General features: G+C 50.5%; 1 protein-coding gene across 3 annotated transcripts in view; it reads left to right on the top strand.

Annotated features, from left to right (window-relative positions):
• Nucleotides 1–20,001, top strand: part of DEAF1 (DEAF1, transcription factor) — a 52,764-nt gene that overhangs the window by 19,498 nt on the left and 13,265 nt on the right. For 2 of the 3 annotated variants that reach the window (XM_023508573.1, XM_023508571.1), the window contains exons 10-11: nt 1,576–1,823; nt 19,442–19,531. In XM_023508573.1, coding sequence (XP_023364341.1) covers nt 1,576–1,823; nt 19,442–19,531 — 338 coding nt within the window. The remainder of the gene's footprint in view (nt 1–1,575; nt 1,824–19,441; nt 19,532–20,001) is intronic. The other variant, XM_023508572.1, reaches the window with a different exon arrangement.

The following is a 20,001-nucleotide window of genomic DNA, read 5'->3' on the forward strand; positions in this document are numbered from 1 at the left end:
CAGGCATTGTGGCAGGCGCCTGTAGTCCCAGCTACTCGGGAGGCTGAGGTAGGAGGATCACTTGAGCCCAGGAGTGTGAGGTTGTGAACTGTGACACCACGGCACAGGGTGCCAGGGCATAGGGTGAGACCCTGTCTCAATAAAAAGAAAATTGAAGAAAAATACAGTGTAAGAAACTTTTTCAACACCCTGAGCTATTTGAGAGTAAGTTGTTACATCAGTTACTTGGAACTCTTCAGTGTTTTTCCTGAAAACAAAGGAATATCAAAATCAGGGAACAAATGCAGGTGCCTTCCTCCCCTCTGGGGCCCGCTGTTTAGAGTGGTCTGGCCACCTTCTCTCCAGCCTGCTGCAGGCCTGGCTTTGTGCCCTGACGCTTTGATGCTCTCTGGAGAGTTGGTTGTAGCATGTCCCACACCTTGGTTGTGCTGTTCGCTGAGATGAGACGTGGGTGTGTGACTTGCCCAGGCTCTGTGACACCTGAGTTCCTCTGTCCCCTCTGTAAAGACAGTGTGGACCTCTGTGCCATGTGGGGCTACCCTTCTCTGTGGTCAGTGCACACCTGTGGGGGTAGATGGCCATGTGCCCTTACAACACTTGCCGCTGCTTCCTGAGTGGATGCAGCTTCTTGCTCTGGCTGGTGGGTCATTTATGCCCCCATTGCTGTGGACCCTGCCCAGGAGGGCCCATTCCTGACTGTCGGGCATGGCCACATGTTTGGGACTCATCTTGGTTTTCTGGCCCCCGGGAGTCTGACCCTTTAGTGGTGGGTGGTGCTCCTGGGCCTGGCCACTGTGGCCTGGAGCCACTGGTCACCAGCTCTTATGCTGACTAGGTCTCTCACTTAGAGGGCATAGCGGGCTGTTTGCACCGTGACACAGCCCATGCAACACATCAGGGCTTTTTTTACCCCCTGGAGGGCTAGAGCTTTGGAGCTTTATACCAACAGCTCATCTCTGGGCAGGCAGTGGGCTTGCTGCCCCAGGCCTCCTCAGTGGCCAGAGGTAGGGAACATGGGCATTCATGCACATGTGCACACATGTTCTAAATCTGTTTGTCTTGAAAGCCTTGAGTTTGCACCATCATGTTCCTGTCCCAAATCCGGGTTTGTTCTAGTTCCTTTCTTTCCCACCGTGTAACTCTTTTCTCAAACTGTGAGAAGCACAGCTCTCATTGTCCTTACTCAATTCCCTGTGTGAGTGCTGACATCCAGAGACACTCTGGGTGAGCAGACAGGAGCCCGGGAGACTAGTTCTTCCGTCTGCTTTGTTGTTGGTGGAAGTTAATGTGGGTCATGTCCCTCGCCCCCTCATCGTCTTCACAGATGATTCCATAAATGTTTCTCAGCCACCCCCTGCACCCAGCAATGTTCAGCTCAGCCTGTGTGGTATTGGGTCTGACCTTAGCAGGAGATTTGGGTGATGGCATTAGGAATGTACAGGGTGGGGCTGGGCAGGGCAGTGTGCCTGGAGCACTCCTCACACCCCTCCACATCTGGTGGGAGTTTTAGTGGAGGCTGTTTGGAAGTTAGGCAGTGTTCTTATTTCCTGTTGTTTTGCTCTCCAAATGTTCTAGTGCTGACGTCCCTGCCCGCCCTGGCCATCCCGCCCCCCACCCCCACCAAAGCTGCGTCCCCCACAGTAGTCAATGGGCTGGAGATGTCCGAGCAGCGGAGCTGGCTGTACCTGGAAGAGATGGTCAACTCTTTGCTCAGCACAGCGCAGCAGCTGAAGACACTGTTTGAACAGGCCAAGCAGGCCAGCTCCTACCGAGAGGCCGCTGTGACCCAAGCCAAAATGCAGGCGGACGCAGAACGCAAAGAGGTAACAGTCACACATGCACGGGGACCAGTGCCTGGCCAAGCCCAACTATGCTCTGCAGCCCTCAGGCCGTGATGTAGCGCTGCTTGGCTCAGGACACCCACTGTGCTGCCCAGAATCATTTACTCATGAAGTCTTTCTTACAGCAGAGTGACAGCTATTTGGTTTCTAGAAATAAGATCAGTTTATATCAAAAGGGAAGCTACTATTACACATACCAGTGGTGATGTTTGAATGCTCACCTTGTGTGACATTGCTCACACCCCAGGTCATCCCCATGGAGTGAAATGGCCTTGAGTTTTGTGAGTTTGGAGAAGGGCCACTTGGCGCATCTGTGTAGGTGCTGGCAGGGTGCATGCTCGCCCCTTGCTGGGGCTGAGCTCTTTCTGCCTGCCGTCACAAGGCACCACTGGGACTGTCCTGGGTGCTGTGCTCTTGTTTCCTGGCACATTCTACAGAGGGTGGGGCCCTTGCCTGGCATGGGCATCATGGAGCAGCTTGTGGGTGGGTTGCCCTCAGTGTCCTCCTGTTACAGCACCAGCAAAAGTCACTGGTGCATCTTTGGCTTCTCTGCATGAGGCCTTCAGATTACTCAGGGCTGACGAGGGGCTCAGGTGGGGCCGCCATTAATATTCCAAAGATAAATTAGTAGAGTTGAAATCACTTGGAGAGAGGTGGGGGCCATTCAGCATCTCTTCATAGCTTAACTGCAGCAGGGCGAGAACCACTCACCCTGGGTGTGAGGCAGAAGGTGACCGCAGGTCCTCCAGGGGCTCAGATGCTAGAGAGAAGGCTGGGCACTGTGCCTGCAGTCCTAGCGCTTTGGGAGGCTGAGGCAGGTGGGCCCTTGCAACCAGAAGTTTGAGACTGACTAACCTGGACAATATTGAGACTCTGTCCCTACAAAATACAAAAAGGATAGGAATGTATTTCTTAATAGCTGCTTTTCTCGGTTGGTAAATGTAGCTTATGGTTTATAAACAAAAGTCAAATTGATTTTTCTCCCACCAGATCTATAGGAAACTTTCTTTTCCATATTCTTTTCTACTTTTTTTTTTTTTAGAGACAGAGTTTCAGTTTATTGCCCTTGGTAGAGTGCCATAGCATCATCACAGCTCACAGCAACCTTAAGCTCTTGGGCTTAGGTGATTCTCTTGCCTCAGCCTCCTAAGTAGCTGGGACTACAGGCATCAGCCACATGCCCGGCTATTTTTCATTGCCGTTGGCCAGGGCCGGGGCCGGGGCCGAACCCACCACCCTCAGTATATGAGTCTGGCGCCCTACTCACTGAGCCACAGGCGCTGTCCTTCTACTTTTTTTTTGAGACAGAGTCTCACTTTGTCACCCTCAGTAGAGTGCTGTGGCATCACAGCTCACAGCAACCTCCAACTGTTGGGCTGAAGTGATTCTCTTGCCTTAGCCTTCCAAGTAGCTGGGACTAAGGGTGTCTGCCACAGTGCTGCTTTTCTACTTTTTATAGACCACTGGAAAGAAGAACTTTTCGGATTCTTGATTTTCTTTATTTCTCACCTCATAATTCATCTTTATCAAACTAACCTAGAGCATATTAATTCCTTCATATAAATATTACTTTGACGTTACATGTTATAAATAGAAGCCCTAAAAGTCAAAAACCTTATATTCTCTAATTTCCCAGTCAACTTTTCTAGGATTTTTGAAGATAGGAAAATAAAAATCATTTCAACTAACAGCAAATACCACATACATTTGTGAGGTGCAGCAGTCAGTTTTAAACCTCATATTTTCTAGGTTTTAGCTAAAACAACCCTTACCAGTTCTTATATTATTGCCAGCATTCTTTGAGGGCTATTTTGCCTTATTGGGCATAAACAGCAAACGGTATTAAATAAGTTAACTGTCCACACTAGAAGCACAGTGTGAGCAGGCCTCTGACTTCTCAGGGACGCAGCAGACCCTTCACCTGCCAGGACACTGGCGAGGGCCCCGACTCAGCCTGCATTAGGCAGTTTCACTCAGTTACTTTTCTCTGAGGTCCTAGCAGCTTCCGGAGGAGAAAGTGGGTTTACCTTGTCTCCAAATTATTTTTCTTGGTGCGTGGGAAGAATACCTTGTTTTCCCGATCCCACCACAGAAACTCCCCTGAAGATGAAGCCATCACCTTTGGGTTTCCAGAGCAGCCTCATTCCAGGCTTGGAAGAAGTCATTCTATACCCCCAGATGGATAGATCCTATAAACATCATCTTCTGCCTTTGTGGCCCATACAACTTTTTCTTTTCTTCCCGGAAGATTTCTTCTTTGAAATAAGGCTGCATGTCAGTCCCGATCTGCCCTTTGCCCCTTGACAGAGGGGGACACGTAGCTCGTCCACTCGGGTTTCAGAGAGGACAGGTCTGCAGCCTCCTCTGACAGAGGAGACAGCCTGGGCTCAGCCCAGCTATGAACACAGCTCTTTTCTTTTCTGGTTGTTCTCTTGCTTTGAAAGTCCTGGCCAGGCGCAGCAGCTCATGCCTGTAATCGTAGCACTTTGGGAGACAAAGACGGGTAGATTGCCTAGACTTACAAGTTCAAGACCAGCCTGAGCAAATGTGAGATCCTGTCTCTAAAAAAAGAAAATAGGTGGGCACTGTGGCAGGTGCCTATAGTCCCAACTACTCAGAAGGTTGAGTCAAGAGAATTGTTTGAGGCCAAGAGTTTGAGGTTGCTGTGAGCTCTTACACCACATTACTCTACCGAGGGTGACAAAATAAAACTCTGTCTAAAAAAAAAAAAAAAGAAAAGAAAGGAAGAAAGTCCTTGGTTCCTTTGCCTTTGCCAGTTCAGGTCTCTGTCCTCCAAGGATGCCAGCGCTATTCTCTGGGGCTTGGCCAGGAGTAGTGCCATGGTGGCAGCCCCAGACTCCTGGGCCGATGAACCATATCCCACACTGAAGAGACTGGGGTTCTGCTGTTCTTCCTCTGTTCCTCACCTCCTTTGCATTCTTTTTTTATTTTGAGACAGAGTCTCACCCTGCTGCCCAGGCTAGAGTGCTGTGGCATTAGCCTAGCTCACCTTTAATTTTCTAAATGATTTCTCAATATGTGATTAATTTGTTTCCAAAGAAGAAAAATGTTTCTATACCTAAAGACAGAAGATAATTTAAAAATACTTTTTAACAAAGTATTTTGCAAATTAATACATACTTATGCAGAAATTTATGGAAGACAAGAAGGGTTAAGGGCAAAAAAAAAAAAAAATGTAGTCCTGTACAGTGTGTCTAGTTTTTTTTTTATTTTTTTATTTTTTTTTTTTGAGTCAGTCTGACTCTGTCGCCCTGGGTAGAGTGCAGTGGTGTCATAGCTCATAGCAACCTCACACTCCTGGGTTCAAGCCATCCTCCTCCCTCAGCCTCCCAAGTAGCTGTGACTACAGGTGGCTGCCACAATGTCTAGCTAGTTTTTATATTTTTAGTAGAGACAGTGTCTTGCTCTTGCTTAAGCTGATCTTGAACTCCTGAGCTCACGTAATCGACCCACCTTGGCCTCCCAGAGCTCTGGGATTATAGGTGTAAGCCACTGTGGCCAGCTGGGTCTTTTTTTTCTTTGTTGAAGTAAAATGTAAGTGAGATGCCCAGTGAATGGTGAGTTCACGTCCAGTCACATCTGAGGACATCGTCCCTCCAGAACTCCCCTGTGTCCCCTGTCAGTCCTCGCCCCAGAGAAAAACCACTGTGCTGACCTCTGTCATCAGCGATCAGTCCACTGTTGTGGGACTTCATGCAGGTAGCATTACATGTACGACATATGTACCTGTGTGTCTTCTTTGGCTCAACATAACATTTTGAGATTCTGGGTTTATTTTCTTCTAGTTGTTCCAGCAATATTTATATAAAGACTTTCCCCATTTTGAGTGGCTTTGGGAGTTTGCTGAAAAACAACTGATGGTTTAAAGATAGGTCTACTTTTGTACTTTGAGCTGGGTTATTTAGAAGTGTGTTTAGGCTCAGTGCCCGTAGCATAGTGGTTATGATGTCAGCCACATACACCAAGAGTGGCGGGTTTGAATCTGGCCCAGGCCAACTGCAGCAAAAAAATTGCCAGGTGTTATGGTGGTTGCCTGTAGTCCCAGCTACTTGGGAGGCTGAGGCAAGAGAATCACTTAAGTCCAAGAGTTTGAGGTTGCTATAAGCTGTGATGCCATAGCACTCTACTGAGGGCAACATAGTGAGACTCTGTCTCAAAAAAAATAAATAAATAAAAGTATGTTTAATTTTCAAACATTTGAGGACTCTCAAGATTTTCTTCTATAATTGATTTCTTTTTTTTTTTTTTTTTTTTTTTTTGAGACAGAGCCTCAAGCTGAGTCCCTGGGTAGAGTGCTGTGGCTTCACTGCTCATAGCAACCTCCAACTCCTGGGCTCAAGCAAGTCTCCTGCCTCAGCCTCCCAAGTAGCTGGGACCACAGGCGCCCGCCACAACGCCCGGCTATTTTTTGGTTGCAGCCATTATTGTTGTTTGGCGGGTCCGGGCTGGATTTGAACCCGCCACATTAGGTGTATGTGGCTGGCGCCTTAGCCACTTGAGCCACAGGTGCCGAGCCTATAATTGATTTCTAATTTAGTTCCACTGTGGTTAGAGGGTATACTCTTACCAGATTTCACTTGTTTGTGATTGATTCAGAATTGCTTTATGTCCAGTACGTGACTGTCTCAGTGGGTGCTACTTGCACCAGCCTCACAGAGAGGGCTGCCTCAGCCGTTAGAGCATCCATGATGTCATTAGGCCGGAGAGGTCAGCAGTGCCACTCAGAGCTCAGATCCCATGATGTTATTAGGTCAGAGAGGTCAGCAGTGCCGCTCAGATCCCACAATGTTATTAGGCCAGAGAGGTTAACAGTGCTGCTCAGATCCCATGATGTCATTAGGTCAGAGAGGTTAACAGTGGTGCTCAGATTCCATGATGTTGTTAGGTCAGAGAGATCAACAGTGCCACTCAGATCTCATTATGTCATTAGGTTAGAGGTTAACAGTGCCGCTCAGATCCCATGATGTCATTAGGCCGGAGAGGTCAGCAGTGCCACTCAGATCCCTTATGTCATTAGCTTAGAGGTTAACAGTGCCGCTCAGATCCCATGATGTCATTAGGTCAGAGGTCAGTAGTGCCCCTCAGATCCTATGATGTCATTAGGTCAGAGGTCAATAGTGCCCCTCAGATCCTATGATGTCATTAGGTCAGAGGTCAACAGTGCCTCTCAGATTCCCATGATGTCATTAGGTCAGAGAAGTTAACTGTTGTGCTCAGATCCCATGATGTCATTAGGTCAGGTCAGCAGTGCCGCTGAGATCCCATGATGTTGTTAGGTCAGAGAGGTCAACAGTGTTGCTCAAATCCCATGATGTCATTAGGTTAGGTCAGCAGTGCTACTCAAAGACCATGATGTGGTTAGGTCAGAGAGGTCAACAGTGCTGCTCAGATCCCATGATGTCTTTAGGCCAGAGAGGTTAACATTGTCGCTCAGATCCGGGAGTTCCCTCAGCTTTTCTCAGCTCTAGGAGTTCCCTCAGCTTTCTTGTGGTACAGGTCTGCTGGCCACAGACTCTCTCAGCTTTTGTTTATCTGTAAATGTCTCTATTTCATCTCTCTGTCTTTCTCTCTTTCTTTGTGTCACTTTGTCGCCCTCAGTAGAATGCTGTGGCATACGTCATAGCTCACAGCAACCTCAAACCCTGGGGCTTGAGCCAGTCCTCTTCCTTAGCCTCCCAAGTATAGGGAACTATAGGGAGTGTACCACCACACCTAGCTAGTTTTTCTATTTTTTAGTAGAGACAGGATTTCACTCTTGCTCAGGCTGGTCTTGTACTCCTGACCTTAGGCCATCCATTTGCCTCGGCTTCCCAGAGTGCCAGGATTACAGGTAGGAGCCACGGTACCCGGCCTTTGTTTTGAAGAACATGTTTTGGCGATAACCCAGAATTTGTTCCAGTGCCTTCCACTTACTGTGGTTTCTGGGGGAGAGCTCAGCCAGCGCCTGTGCTGTTCATCTCTGTGTACCATGTATCTGCCTGCTGTCAAGAATTTTTCTTTGACTTTGAGTTTACTTATGATATACCTAAGTATGCTTTTTTCACATTTAATCTTTCTGGGGTTAGCTGATGTTCTAAGTATACCCAGGACTTCTCTTACCCAAGGGTGGTAAGACATGAGACACAGCAGTCTTATACCTGCAGATCCCTGGAAACAGGAGGCGTGGCACAGCATGCGGCCCATGGGGAGCGCCAGGGCTGCCAGGGCTGCTCAGGAGACGGGGGCTGCAGGCAGGAGCCTGTGTTGTCTCCATGGGAGAGCATGGGAGAGGCAGAGTGAGCGGGCTCAGGATTGGCTAGTGTGGGTCATTTCTGGAGGCACTGGGGCATAGGCACTGCTCCCTGTCTGTTGTTTATGGAGCAATTAGGGCAGGTGGACCCTGGCCCAGAGTGTGAGCCCAGCACAGGAGGTAGTGGTGTATGAGCTCTGGATCGGGGCCTTACAGCTAAAAGGTGGGCGTGGAGGCAGCAGGTCACTGTCCCGAGGGATTGGCCAGTGCTAGGAGGGGCTGTCCCTCCAAGGTCAGCCAGGTCTAGATGCCAGAGCGCCAGGTCACGGGAAGTAAAAGTTGGGTAAATGCAGCGGAGCTTCTTGGGTCTTCCAGGTGCCTTTCACTCAGGGTGGAAGGTGTTTGGTAGACTTCCTGTGCTCTGTCTTGTCTCTGCTTCTGTCTGTGTGTGTTGGTTGCTGGGTATTTTCTTGTGGTGAGACCCTGGCCTCTTCTTACCTGGTTTGTTCTCTTTCTGCTTTCACTCTGGCTGGTTTACACTGCTCAGAGTCCAGGCTCACAGGCCCTTGCTTTTGCTGTCAACAAAATACCACTCAGCTCATCTAGCAAATTTTTCATTTTAGTTATTGTACTTTCTAGATTTTGAATCTTTTTTTTTTCTCTTTGAGACTGAGCCTCAAGCTGTCACCCTGGGTAGAGTGCCATGGCATCACAGCTCACAGCAACGTCCAATTCCTGGGCTTAAGTGATTCTCTTGCCTCCACCTCCCAAGTAGCTGGGACTATAGGCGCCCGCCACAATGCCTGGCTATTTTTTGGTTGCAGCCGTCATTATTGTTTGGTGGGCCTGGGCTGGATTCGAACCTCCCAGCTGCAGTGTCTGAGGCTGCTGCCTTAGCTGCTTGAGCCACAGGTGCCGAGCCAAATTTTATTTTTATTTATTTATTTTTTTGAGACAGAGTCACTTTTATTACCCTGGATAGAGTGCCATCATGTGATAGCTCACAGCAACCTCAAACTCTTGGGCTCAAGCACTCCTCTTCCCTCAGCCTCCTGAATAGCAGAACTACAGGTACCTGCTACAATGCCCAGCTGTTATTAGAGACAGGGTCTCACTCTTGCTCAGGCTGGTCTCGATCTCCTGAGCTCAAGGCAACCCACCCACCTCGGCCCCCCAGAGTGCTGGGATTATAAGTGTGAACCACCATGCCCAGCCAAGATTGTGAATTTTAGATTTCACATTTCCATTTGGTTCTTATATCATTTGTCTAAGTCCAAGCAGAAGATAGGAACAATAGTTGAAATAGGAGTTTAGGCTTGGTGCCTGTGGCTCAAGTGGCTAAGGTGCCAGCCACATACACCTAAGGTGGAAGGTTTGACTCCAGCCCGGGCCCGCCAAACAACAATGATGGCTACAACCAAAAAAAAAAAATAGCTGGGCGTTGTGGCGGGCGCCTGTGGTCCCAGGTACTTGGGAGGCTGAGTCAGGAGACTCACTTGAGCCCAGGAATTGGAAGTTGCTGTGAGCTGTGATGCTATGGCACTCTACACAGGGGGACAGCTTGAGGCTCTGTCTCAAAAAAAAGAAACAGGAGTTTAATATAAAGAATTATTAACTATGACAAGAGAGTAACTATAAGACATAAGGAAATTATGGCCCCTAATTCTGAGAGAACGTGCCCAGGGAAGAACAAATTGGGAAGGGCCTGTCTCCAAAGCTTGGATTTAGACCTTTTTGGAGTTTTGGTTTAGCCCACAGGGTATCAGAAACATTTACTGGTTTGATCAGGTCTGAGGTGGTCTGGAGCTTCCGTCAAGTAAGGCAGCCCTCTGGAGTGTCCCTGGGGCAGGCAATTGGAAGTTAGGGATGCGGCATGCCCAGGGAGCTGGGCACTACACGGGGACTTCAGAGCGTGCAGGGATCTGGGCTCAATGCTGAGAAGCCTGCAGGGCAGTGGAGTGGCCACGTCCTGGGCCAGTTTGGACAGAGCTGTGCTTGAAGGAATTTTATTATCTCAGTGTATACTGCAGGGTGCTTCTACTGTGGAGAGGCAATGAATGGAACACTGCGCTGTGATCTTGTATAGTCCCTACTCTCTGCTCACACTGCTCAGCTGTTCACCCTCCATGATCATCTCTGAGTTGACTAGACATTTCTAAGCACTTCTGTAAACTCTCAGCTGACTCCAGCGTCTGGATTATCTCAGCACCTGCTTCTTCTGTCTGCTGTTTTTCTTCACCATAGTCCTGTCGTGCTCTCTTCACAATGTCTGCTGGGTTCAGTTACCTTCTTTAAAAAGTGCTGACTTGTTGTGGCAGGCGGTCAGATCCTGGCTGACTGTCTAGAGAGGTTCAGCCTTCATCCTTTGTTAGAGCAGATCTGACGTCCTTAGTGTTGGTGCTGGGAAGGTGTGGTTCTCCTGGCTTTGTCAGAAGCCTTGGGTGCTGACTTGTTAAGATTCAAATTCCGGACTCTCCCTGGCAGTGGGCAGCTGCTGTGTCCTCTGGTTTTCAGCGGCTGCTCCCTGCTGGGCTCCCAGGGCTCTTTTCCTCATAGCACGTATACAGTAGGAGTCAGACAAGGACTTGAGAGTTTCTGTACCATGGGGGGTTCTTGTTGTGTGGCCTTCTCCTTGTTAGGATTCTTTCCTCAATTTCCAGCTGCTTTGCCAGCCGCAGCTGAGACGACTGCAGATGTAGCCACCCAGGCCTTCTGGACAGGGGCCCTCAGCAAAGAGGCCCTCCTGATTCCATTTCCCATATAGTCACCAGGCAGCCTCTTGTCCTTGTAAGGTACAGGGTGCTGGCACCTGGGTCCATAAGGTCAGCCAAATGCTGCTGGGTTGGCCAAGTTCCCCACTTCTGAAGGCTGGGCTTTGTGTTTATTTATAATTTTATGTATTTCTAAGAAAGAAATGTATAAAATCCCAATAACTATAAAATCCCCTGTCTGGCAGAAGAATGCTAAGCCTTTTAGTTAGAAAGGATCTGCCCCATCTCCTCTGAAATCACAGCACATTCAGCATGCTGAGCTTTGGAAATGCCAGGACAGTTTCACATTGGCCTTCCCCTTCTCTTGAGTGGCGTGTAGGAGACATTGTTCTCTTGTGCCTTTATTGAGCATCTGAGCTTACAGCTTTCCTCACCTCAGCATCGTGTGTGGGGCAGACCTACTGCAGTGTGGCCTAGACACTCTGAGCTTCACTGTCTGTGTGTGTGGTTATTTATTTATTTATTTTTGAGTCATGGTCTCTCTATCACCCTTGGTAGAGTGCTGTGGTGTCACAGCTCACAGCAACCTCAAACTCTTGGGCTAAAGCAATCCTCTTGCCTCAGCCTCCCAAGTAGCTGGGACTATAGGTGTGTACCATGATAGCCAGCTAATTTTTCCATTTTTGGTAGAGAAAGGGTCTCACTCTTGGTCAGGCTTGTCTCAAACTCCTGAGCTTAAGGGATCCTCCCACCTTGGCCTCCCAGAGTGCTAGGATTACAGGCCTGAGCCACTGTACCCAGCTGAGTTTCATTTTCTGTCTTTTTTTTTTTTCTGGTGGCCTAAAAGTAAAGTCTTATGATTTGTAGAAAAAATAAATTCCAAATTCTAAGCTTAGTTGGATATAGAGGGAAATTGATTTTTTTCTTTTTCTTTATTTTACAATAAGAACATATATGCTTAGGTGACATTGTTTGCATTCGTACATAAAGTCCAAGTTGCATTGAGCCCTTCACTTAGGAGGTGTGCCCTGTACCCTATGCTGTGCCTGATAGGTGAGAATTTGCCACACTCCCTTGTCCCCTGCACCCTTCTTGCTTTTAAATGTGTTTTTCTTTCCTGTGGGCGTGTGGTTGTTCATCTTCTAGTTTCGTATTAGTATTGAGTGCTCTGCATACTTGCTGTTCTGTTCTTGTGATACTTTATTTAGGAGGGTGTTTTCCAAATCCTTACAGGTAAATGGAAAAGAGGTAAAGTTTCCATCTTTCTTTATGGCTGAATGATACTCTGTGTTGTACATATACCACGGTTTATTAATCCATTCATGAGTTGATGGACACTTGGGGGGGGTCTCCACATCTTTTCAGTTGTGAATTGAGCCTCTATAAACATTTCATGGTTTTTTAATTTGTTTTATTTAGAGACAAGGTCTTGCTCTGTCACCCATACAGAGGTGTGATCACTGCAGCCTCGAACTCTGGGCGCAAGCAGTCCTCCCACCTCAGCCTCCCGAGTGGGACCTCAGGCACCCGCCACGATGTGCTGATGTACTAGATGGTGTGTATTAGTTGACTGTCTAGGACTTATTTAAGCTCTCCTTATCTAAGGCAGTGGCAGGAGTTTTTTATTTTTTCTGTTTTCTCAAGATATCTTAACAAGCTCATAGCTCAGGAAGCTGTGCTCACAGGCAGGACCACAGCCCTTTCCACAGTCTCCTCTGTTAGAGCCCTGCAGGCCGGCCCCTCCCAGAACAGTTGCTGAGGAGCTGGGGGAGGAACTGCAAAGCCTGCTGGTGGCTCACAGGTATCTGTGCATAACCAGGAACAGGCTGTATGCTCATGAACAATGCAGTGTGAAGGAGCCACTTTAGTTGCAGTAGAAGTTTCTTTGCTTCCTGGTGGCCATTATGTATCAGCGAGGCTGCTCCCTTTGGGGCTGGGGGCATCATGCCCCCCGTGATGTGGTGGGCTGGGGGGCTCTGGGCAGCATGTCCCCCGTGACGTGGTGGGCTGGGGGGCTCTGGGCAGCATGTCCCCTGTGACGTGGTGGGCTTGGGGGGCTCTGGGCAACATGTTCCCCATGATGTAGAGGGCTGGGGGGCTCTGGGCAACATGTCCCCCATGACGTGGGGGGCTCTGGGCAAAATGTCCCCCGTGACGTGGTGGGCTGGGGCACTCTAGACGGCATGTCACCCATGACGTGGTGGGCTGGGGGGCTCTGTGCAGCATGTCCCCTGTGACGTGGTGGGCTTGGGGGGCTCTGGGTGGCATGTCCCCCGTGATGTGGTGGGCTGGGGGGCTCTGGGCGGCGTGGCCCCCCTGACGTGGTGGGCAGTTGCTTGGCTGGGGCTGTTCTCTGTGCAGCAGGGCCTCAGGTGGGGCTGAGTTCCTGCTTGCAGCAGCCCTTGTGCTGGCCTGACGAGTATTCACAGGTACCAGCAGACGTGAGTGTCCACCTTTGGTACCAGATGCGTTTGGCCATTCCAATGTCACTTTGACCTTTGTGGTGACATGGTGGCCCCAGCACCTGGGCAGGGACAAGGCAGCTGGGCTCTGTGACTGTGATGATGGCTCTGAATTAGAATTGCGGATCATTGGCTTGGTGCCCTATAGCTCAGCGGCTAGGGCACTAGCCTCATACACTGGTGCTGACCCCAGTCTAGGCCTGCCAAACAACAATGACAACTACAAACAGCTGGGTGTTGTGGTGGGCACCTTTAGTCCCAGTTACTTGGGAGGTTGAGGCAAGAGAATTGCTTGAGGTTGCTGTGAGCTGTGATGGCCACAGCACTGTACTGAGGGTAACATAGTGAGACTCTGTCTCAAAGAAAAAAAAAAAAAAAAAAACAAGAATTGAGGATTCTTTGAGTGTCTCCCTCAAGAGATCTTATGGGTGGGGACTCAGAGGCCCTCAAGGCCAGCGAGGACTGGAGCTGGGGGCGGTGGCAATGTAGGGCACGGTGCTTGCAGCAGGGTGGTGTTACCGGCCTCGTTTCTGTCCATAGAAAGTACTGAGTGGTGTTATGTTGAGAGATTTTCTGTAATACTAATGTTTAAACATCAGCTAGGATTAAAGTGAGTTTTCATTTGCTGAGCCTGTGGGCATAGGAAGAGGGCTTCATGCCAGGACAGTGTTATTTGCAGGTGGTGCTTTGGCTTGGTGGTGGTAGGGGTGGCCCTGCTGAGTGAGTCTGTGGGGAAAGAGCCGGGGAGCCTTTCCACATGGGGGACATGCATCAGAGAGAGCCCTGGGAGAATGCAGGGGCTTATAGCAGGGGAGGGCCTGGGATGCCTGTTCTCACATTTCATCTGAAACTTAGACCAGTGGAGCCATTAAGGGTGGTTTTTCAATTTTAACCATGGACATCTGTGTCTCTGTGTGTGTGTGATTAGCTCTGCAGAGATTAAACAAGGCAGAAGAGCACACGCCCTGTCTGTCAAGGGCACAGTGTCCTGTGGAGCCAGCCAAATGGCCACAGGGCCTTGGGCTGACTGCCCGCCGTGGCCCTGTTGGGGTTGGCCACGCTGCCTGGCCTGTCTGCCTCCAGCCTGGCCCTGTTCCTTTCTGCTCTTCCTCAGCCTTGCTCTGGTCTTTTGAACTTCCTTCTTCAGAGTTAAATATAGTCCAGACTTTATTTAGGAGGGTATGTAAATTTAGGAGTTACCATGTGAGTGGTTACTAGAAAGCTCAGCGCTGGGTCTCTGGTGTGTCCCTTGTGTGTCTGTGCCCAGAGCCTCAGGGTTCAGATGGCCCCAGAGCACTACTTCCCACCCCCACCTCCCAAAGCCGGATGGCAGCAGGGACCAAGAGCAGCATGCCAAGGGGCCTCCTCGCTCAGGTGATACCCCTTGAAATCCAGGTGCAGGGGTTCTGATGATAAGGGCTTTTGCCTACCCTTTTCTCCAGCAAACCTGATGTTCATGTGAGCCACACTGGCCCACTCAGACCTGTGGCAAGTGGACCCCAATTCTGTATCATAGCTGCATTTGATCCCATGCTAGTGACTGAGGGAGCACAGTGGTTTGCTGGTGTCAGTCTTGGGATACTTGGGAGCTGATGGTTGAATAGTCTGGTGTGGGCTGCTACTCCCAATCCCCTGGAAATGCTGCCTCTGGAGGGAGCAGCCAGTGGAGTTTCGGAATTCTCTCAGGAGAGCTGCTGGCTGCATGTCGGCCTCCCATGTCAGCTTTATGTGATTGAGGCGTCTCAGTTCTCGGTGGATTTGTATGTCTGATTTTGTCTGCAGCTACCTCGAGATCCCTGTGGTGGTTTCACAGGAACAGCAAACTCTGGCCTGGCTCAGAAAGAGGCTATTAGAGGCTGGTAGAGACTAATCCTCTGATCTACAATGTTCTTGCATTGGGTTCGGCTTTCAGATAAGCCAACTTGATTTTTTGAGGGTTTCTTCTTATTTTAGTTGCTTCCTCTCAGGAGAATAGTCCTGCCTAATCTGCATTCCTCTCCTCAAGCCGAGCTGGTGGCCTCACAGAGTGCAAACTTTGATCACCCCAAGGCAGGTGCTCCCCAAAGGCCAGGGGCAAGGGCTCTGTTAGCAGCACCAGAGCTCTTTATGTTCGCAGAAGAAGCAGAGGGCGAGAGTGGGAGTGACCACCAGAACCAGGACAGACCTGGCTAAGTCCACTTGGTGTCTGTTTCCATTTGCTGTGTTCAAGGCAGCTTCACACCAGTCAGATCATTGTAGGCCTCACCACCTCTGCAGGGCCCTGAGGGCAGGGACTGGACAAGACCCTGCCAAGGGCAATGGTCCTGCACCACTGTTCGCTGGCCCCGAAGGGGTGAGTGGGCAGAGCAGTGTGTGGGAGCACAGCTGTGCTGCCGACCCCAGCCCACCTTTACCGCTGCCCTGGGCCTGGTGGCCTCCCAGTGCCAGGTGGCGTGACATTCGAGATCCCATTGGTGCCTCTCTTTAGCCTCGGGCCTGGGTATGGCAGATGCAGGCACACATGTGGCCAGGGCCTTGGGGCTGGGTGATGCTGGGTGTCCCTGTGCAGTGCAGGTCGTGATGCCAGCGGCTTAATGCACCTGCAGCTGCCTGGAAGGATGATGTTGAGAGTGCCCCGCACCCTAAGGGGTGGTTAGACCCTGCTCCACATCTGTGTTAGTACGAGAGCCGCCCTTAGGAGGAAGGTGTGCTGGGAGGCAGACCTGCCCCTTCCCTCCTAGGCCCTGTGAAGCCACAACCCCAGCCCTGTGGCTGGTCACAGTCATCAGGGACAAGCCAGGCCTGTAGCACAGACACTAGGATGCTGGGTGTGCACTGACCAGAAGCGTTGGAGGCATTCTGGTGGGAGGCAGGGCCAGCAGCAGGTTGGGGGAGGGCAGAAAGGTGCTCTGGGTGGCTCCAGATGCTGGTGAGAACAGCTTCTCCTGCTCAGTGCCCATCAGTGGGAGCCTGAGGTCGGAGTCAGGGTCTGACACGTCCCCAGACATTTTAGTTTATTTGCAGAAAGAATAACAAATACATTATTAATGTATTTCTTGTCAGGTGTGGTGGCTCATGCCTGTAATCTCAGCCCTCTGGGAAGCTGAGGTGGGAATATCTTGAGTTCAGGACTTTGAGGTCAGCCTGACCAAGAGTGAGACTAGAAAAACTAGCTGGGCGTTGTGGTGGGCGCCTGTAGCCCCATCCACGTGGGAGGCTGAGGCAGGAGAATCAATTAAGGCCAAGAGGCTCGGTTCCTGTGGCTCAAGTGGCTAAGGTGCCAGCCACATACACCTAAGGTGGCTGGTTCAAATCCAGCCCAGGTCCACCAAAAAACAACAACTGCTGCAACCAAAACATAGCCAGGCGTTGCGGGCGCCTGCAGTCCCAGCTACTTGGGAGGCTGAGGCAGAAGACTCGCTTGAGCTCAGGAGTTGGAGGTTGCTTTGAGCTGTGATGCCACAGCACTCTACCCAGGGGGATAGCTTGAGGCTCTGTCTCAAAAAAAAAAAAAAAATTAAGGCCAAGAGTCTGAGGTTGCTGTGAACTGTGATGCCATGGCACTCTACCCAGGATGACAGAGTGAAACTGTGTCTCAAAAACACACACACACACACACTAATTTCTTTCTTGATAGTTAAAAGAATTAACGGGCATTTTATAAGTGATTTCAGGGTCTTACTGTTCTTGGTTGGCTCTTTTTGGAGAAGGTGCTTTTTAGTGACCTGTAATATATGCTTTGTAGAATATAAAACCAGTAACTATGAATTCAACACGTGTTGGTGCAGGCGGCTCCTGGTGTTCTCCCTGCAGCGGGAGCACCTCAGTGAGAACAGCAGGCCTGGAACCGCATCTCACCGGTGCTCAGAGCTGCTTCACGGCACACAGGGCTGCCTGCTGGCTGTGCCATCCCCCTCCCTTGCCCATCACTCCGCTGTTTAAGCTGCACCAGGCTTGGGTGTTGGGACTCAGCCTCTGACCAGGATAGTCCTGCCATCTGTGTGGTCTGCAGCCTGCAGTTCCCCTCAGGTTTCTAAAAAGCACAGAATGAGGTTATTGCCATCCTCCCAGTCCTAACCTTCTGCAGTGTACACGCCTCTCTTGTGATGGTGAAAGCCTGTTTCAAAAAAATAAACATAGTACTTGTAGGTAACTCCTGGTTTACACAGGAGCTTTAGAGTTAACACTAGGCCCACCCCTGCGAAGCTTTCCTTCGGCAAGGCCACACAGTGTACAGGGCGTGGGCATCCCAACTGATGGCTAGTCCTGTATGTCCCTCTGCCCACTTGTCCTCCTCCTGCTGGGGCTTCCATGTGGTGTCTCCCTGGCACCCTCAGCCGTGGGGGGTCCTAGGCCTCGCTCCATCCCCTGCAGTTCTGAGGGGGTCTGGCCAGCCTCCTCTGGATGTCCACCTGTTTGGGCTTATCTTGTGTTTTCCTCTTGGGGAAGAGGGCATGGGGCACGTCCTGTCCTCTCATGTCCCATGGCCCCTGACATCCAGATGACATCACAGGCCATCTTGATGCCTCTCTGCCACATTAACTGCTGAGTGAGTCCACAGCGCTGTCCTGCATGGCAGGACTGAGCACCATGCAGGGACTATCCTGGTGGGAGGTGTGTCCTCCATCCCCATCTCTCAGAATGGGCTCGCAGATGTGCTGCTGCTTGTCCCTCATGCTGTCTGTCTGGCCACAGGGAGCTCCTCCGGTCGGCCGCAGTGCCCCAACTGTGCCATCAGCAGGCTTTCCCCTTGGTGCACCTTCTGATCCATTTGCGTGCAGGATGCTCTTGCTCCCCCTGTGCCCTTCCTGCTCAGGCCCCACACCTGCACTTCTCCAAGGGCCCAGGGTCTTCTACTGGGTTCTGGAGACTCCTGGACCTCAGCTCACAGCAGGAACGCATGTGGAGACATGTCTGAGCTGTTTCTTACCTGTGTAAGAGCAGCTTGAGTTCATGCTGATGTCTTTGACTCAAATTCCTGAGCTCTGTCCAGCCTTCCTAAAAGGTCGCTTTTTTAATTAAATGAATCTTCAGAGGGTACACTTGGAGAGGCTGGAGAGGCCGACACTGCTGCAGTGGAGAGTCTGGAGCTGTCTGTCCTGCCATGCACTGCTGCAGCTTCCCATGCAGCTCCACACTGGGCACACACCCTGAGCCCCTCCCAACAGTGGCCTCCAGGGCAGTGTCGGGGCTCACGTCACCCATGGGCACAGCATGGACATTACTGTTCTGAGAGCCACCCCAGCCCACTGTGGTCTTCTGCATGTGAGGGGTTGGGGAAGCAACTCAGGCTGTGACGGAACCTGGGAAGCTTTCTTTCTGCCAGAAGAGTTTATCTATGCACTTACAGACTTTTTTTTTTTTTTTTTTTTGGTCATTTTAAGTGTTTTGACATTTAAAGTGCAGGCAGAGAACACAATAGTGATAACTGAGATCCTATCTGATGCACATACTTTTTTTTTTATTTCGTTACTCAGGTCCAGGTGAGTCTTGAACTCACTGCCCCTGGTGTGCGGGGCCAGAGTACTAACCACTGAGCTACAGCAGTCAGCTCCATGCTTGTACTTTCTGAGCGAACATTGGGTGTAAATATTTTACAAGTGAGAAATGACAGCACACAGGTAGCATTTTGCAAAGAATGAAGCTGAAATTCAGACCAGAACCCTAATAGCTGTTTGCTGGGCTTTGCACATCATGTGCAGAGCCAAGCTGGGGTTGGGGTTAGATGTATCCTCACCCTGTGTGCCACCCCTCTGCGACATGACAGCTGTCCCTGTGGCTTTCTGGTGGCTGCAGCACTGAGGTGCTCCTGGGGCCAGGTGATTCCCCTCTCATGGAGCACTCCCCAGCACCCTAATTAGCCATGACAGTTTGTCACCAACTGTGTATTTAGCTATGGGTCCTGCCCTGGCTGATTATAAAGAAAAGCCCGACTGATGTCAGTGAAGGAAAAAGTGCAGAGAGCGCATCATGTGTCATGTCATTTCTGCAAGCCACACAGACTAGCTCAGAACGCAGGCCCTGGATGTGGCCTGGCTCAGGATGTGAACTTGTATGGCCAACTGGAAGCTCCTTGGAATCATGGGGTCTTGCCAACCCCGGCAGGGAGCGTGGGTGGGGGAGATGCAGGGGATGTGCCTTCTGGGCAGCCTGGGGATGGGTTGTCTCCTGCTTACTGATACTCTGTGCTTCTTGCAGCAGTCTTGTGTCAACTGCGGCCGCGAGGCCCTGAGCGAGTGCACCGGCTGCCACAAGGTTAACTACTGCTCCACCTTCTGCCAGCGCAAGGTAGGGGCCTGTACCCTTCACCCACAACCCAAGTTCCCCACAGCCACAGCCCCTGTGGCCCCCATTCCTGGCCAGCTCAGTGCCCCAGGGACATTGGGCTTTGACAGTGTGATCAGTGCTTCCCAGCTTGGCGGGTCTTGTAGACCCAGGCAAGAGTGACTGTTCACCATTTCCATTTCTATTATCTGCCCATTGGTCAGGAAAATAAAGAGAATTTTTCTAGACTAGCAAATGCTAACTCAAAATTTTAAAAGGTTTTCCATCCTGAGAGTGCTTTGAGGCATTTATGGTCGCCCTATTATTTTTATTTAATAAAGACAAGTCTTGGGACGGCGCCTATGGCTCAAAGGAGTAAGGCACCGGCCCCATATGCTGGAGGTGGCGGGTTTTTTTTAGACGGAGCCTCAAGCTATCCCCCTGGGTAGAGTGCCATGGCATCACAGCTCACAGCAACCTCCAACTCCTGGGCT

Source organism: Otolemur garnettii, unplaced genomic scaffold (genome assembly GCF_000181295.1).
Source record: "Otolemur garnettii isolate 467f Iridium unplaced genomic scaffold, OtoGar3 scaffold00260, whole genome shotgun sequence".
Taxonomy (NCBI): domain Eukaryota; kingdom Metazoa; phylum Chordata; class Mammalia; order Primates; family Galagidae; genus Otolemur; species Otolemur garnettii.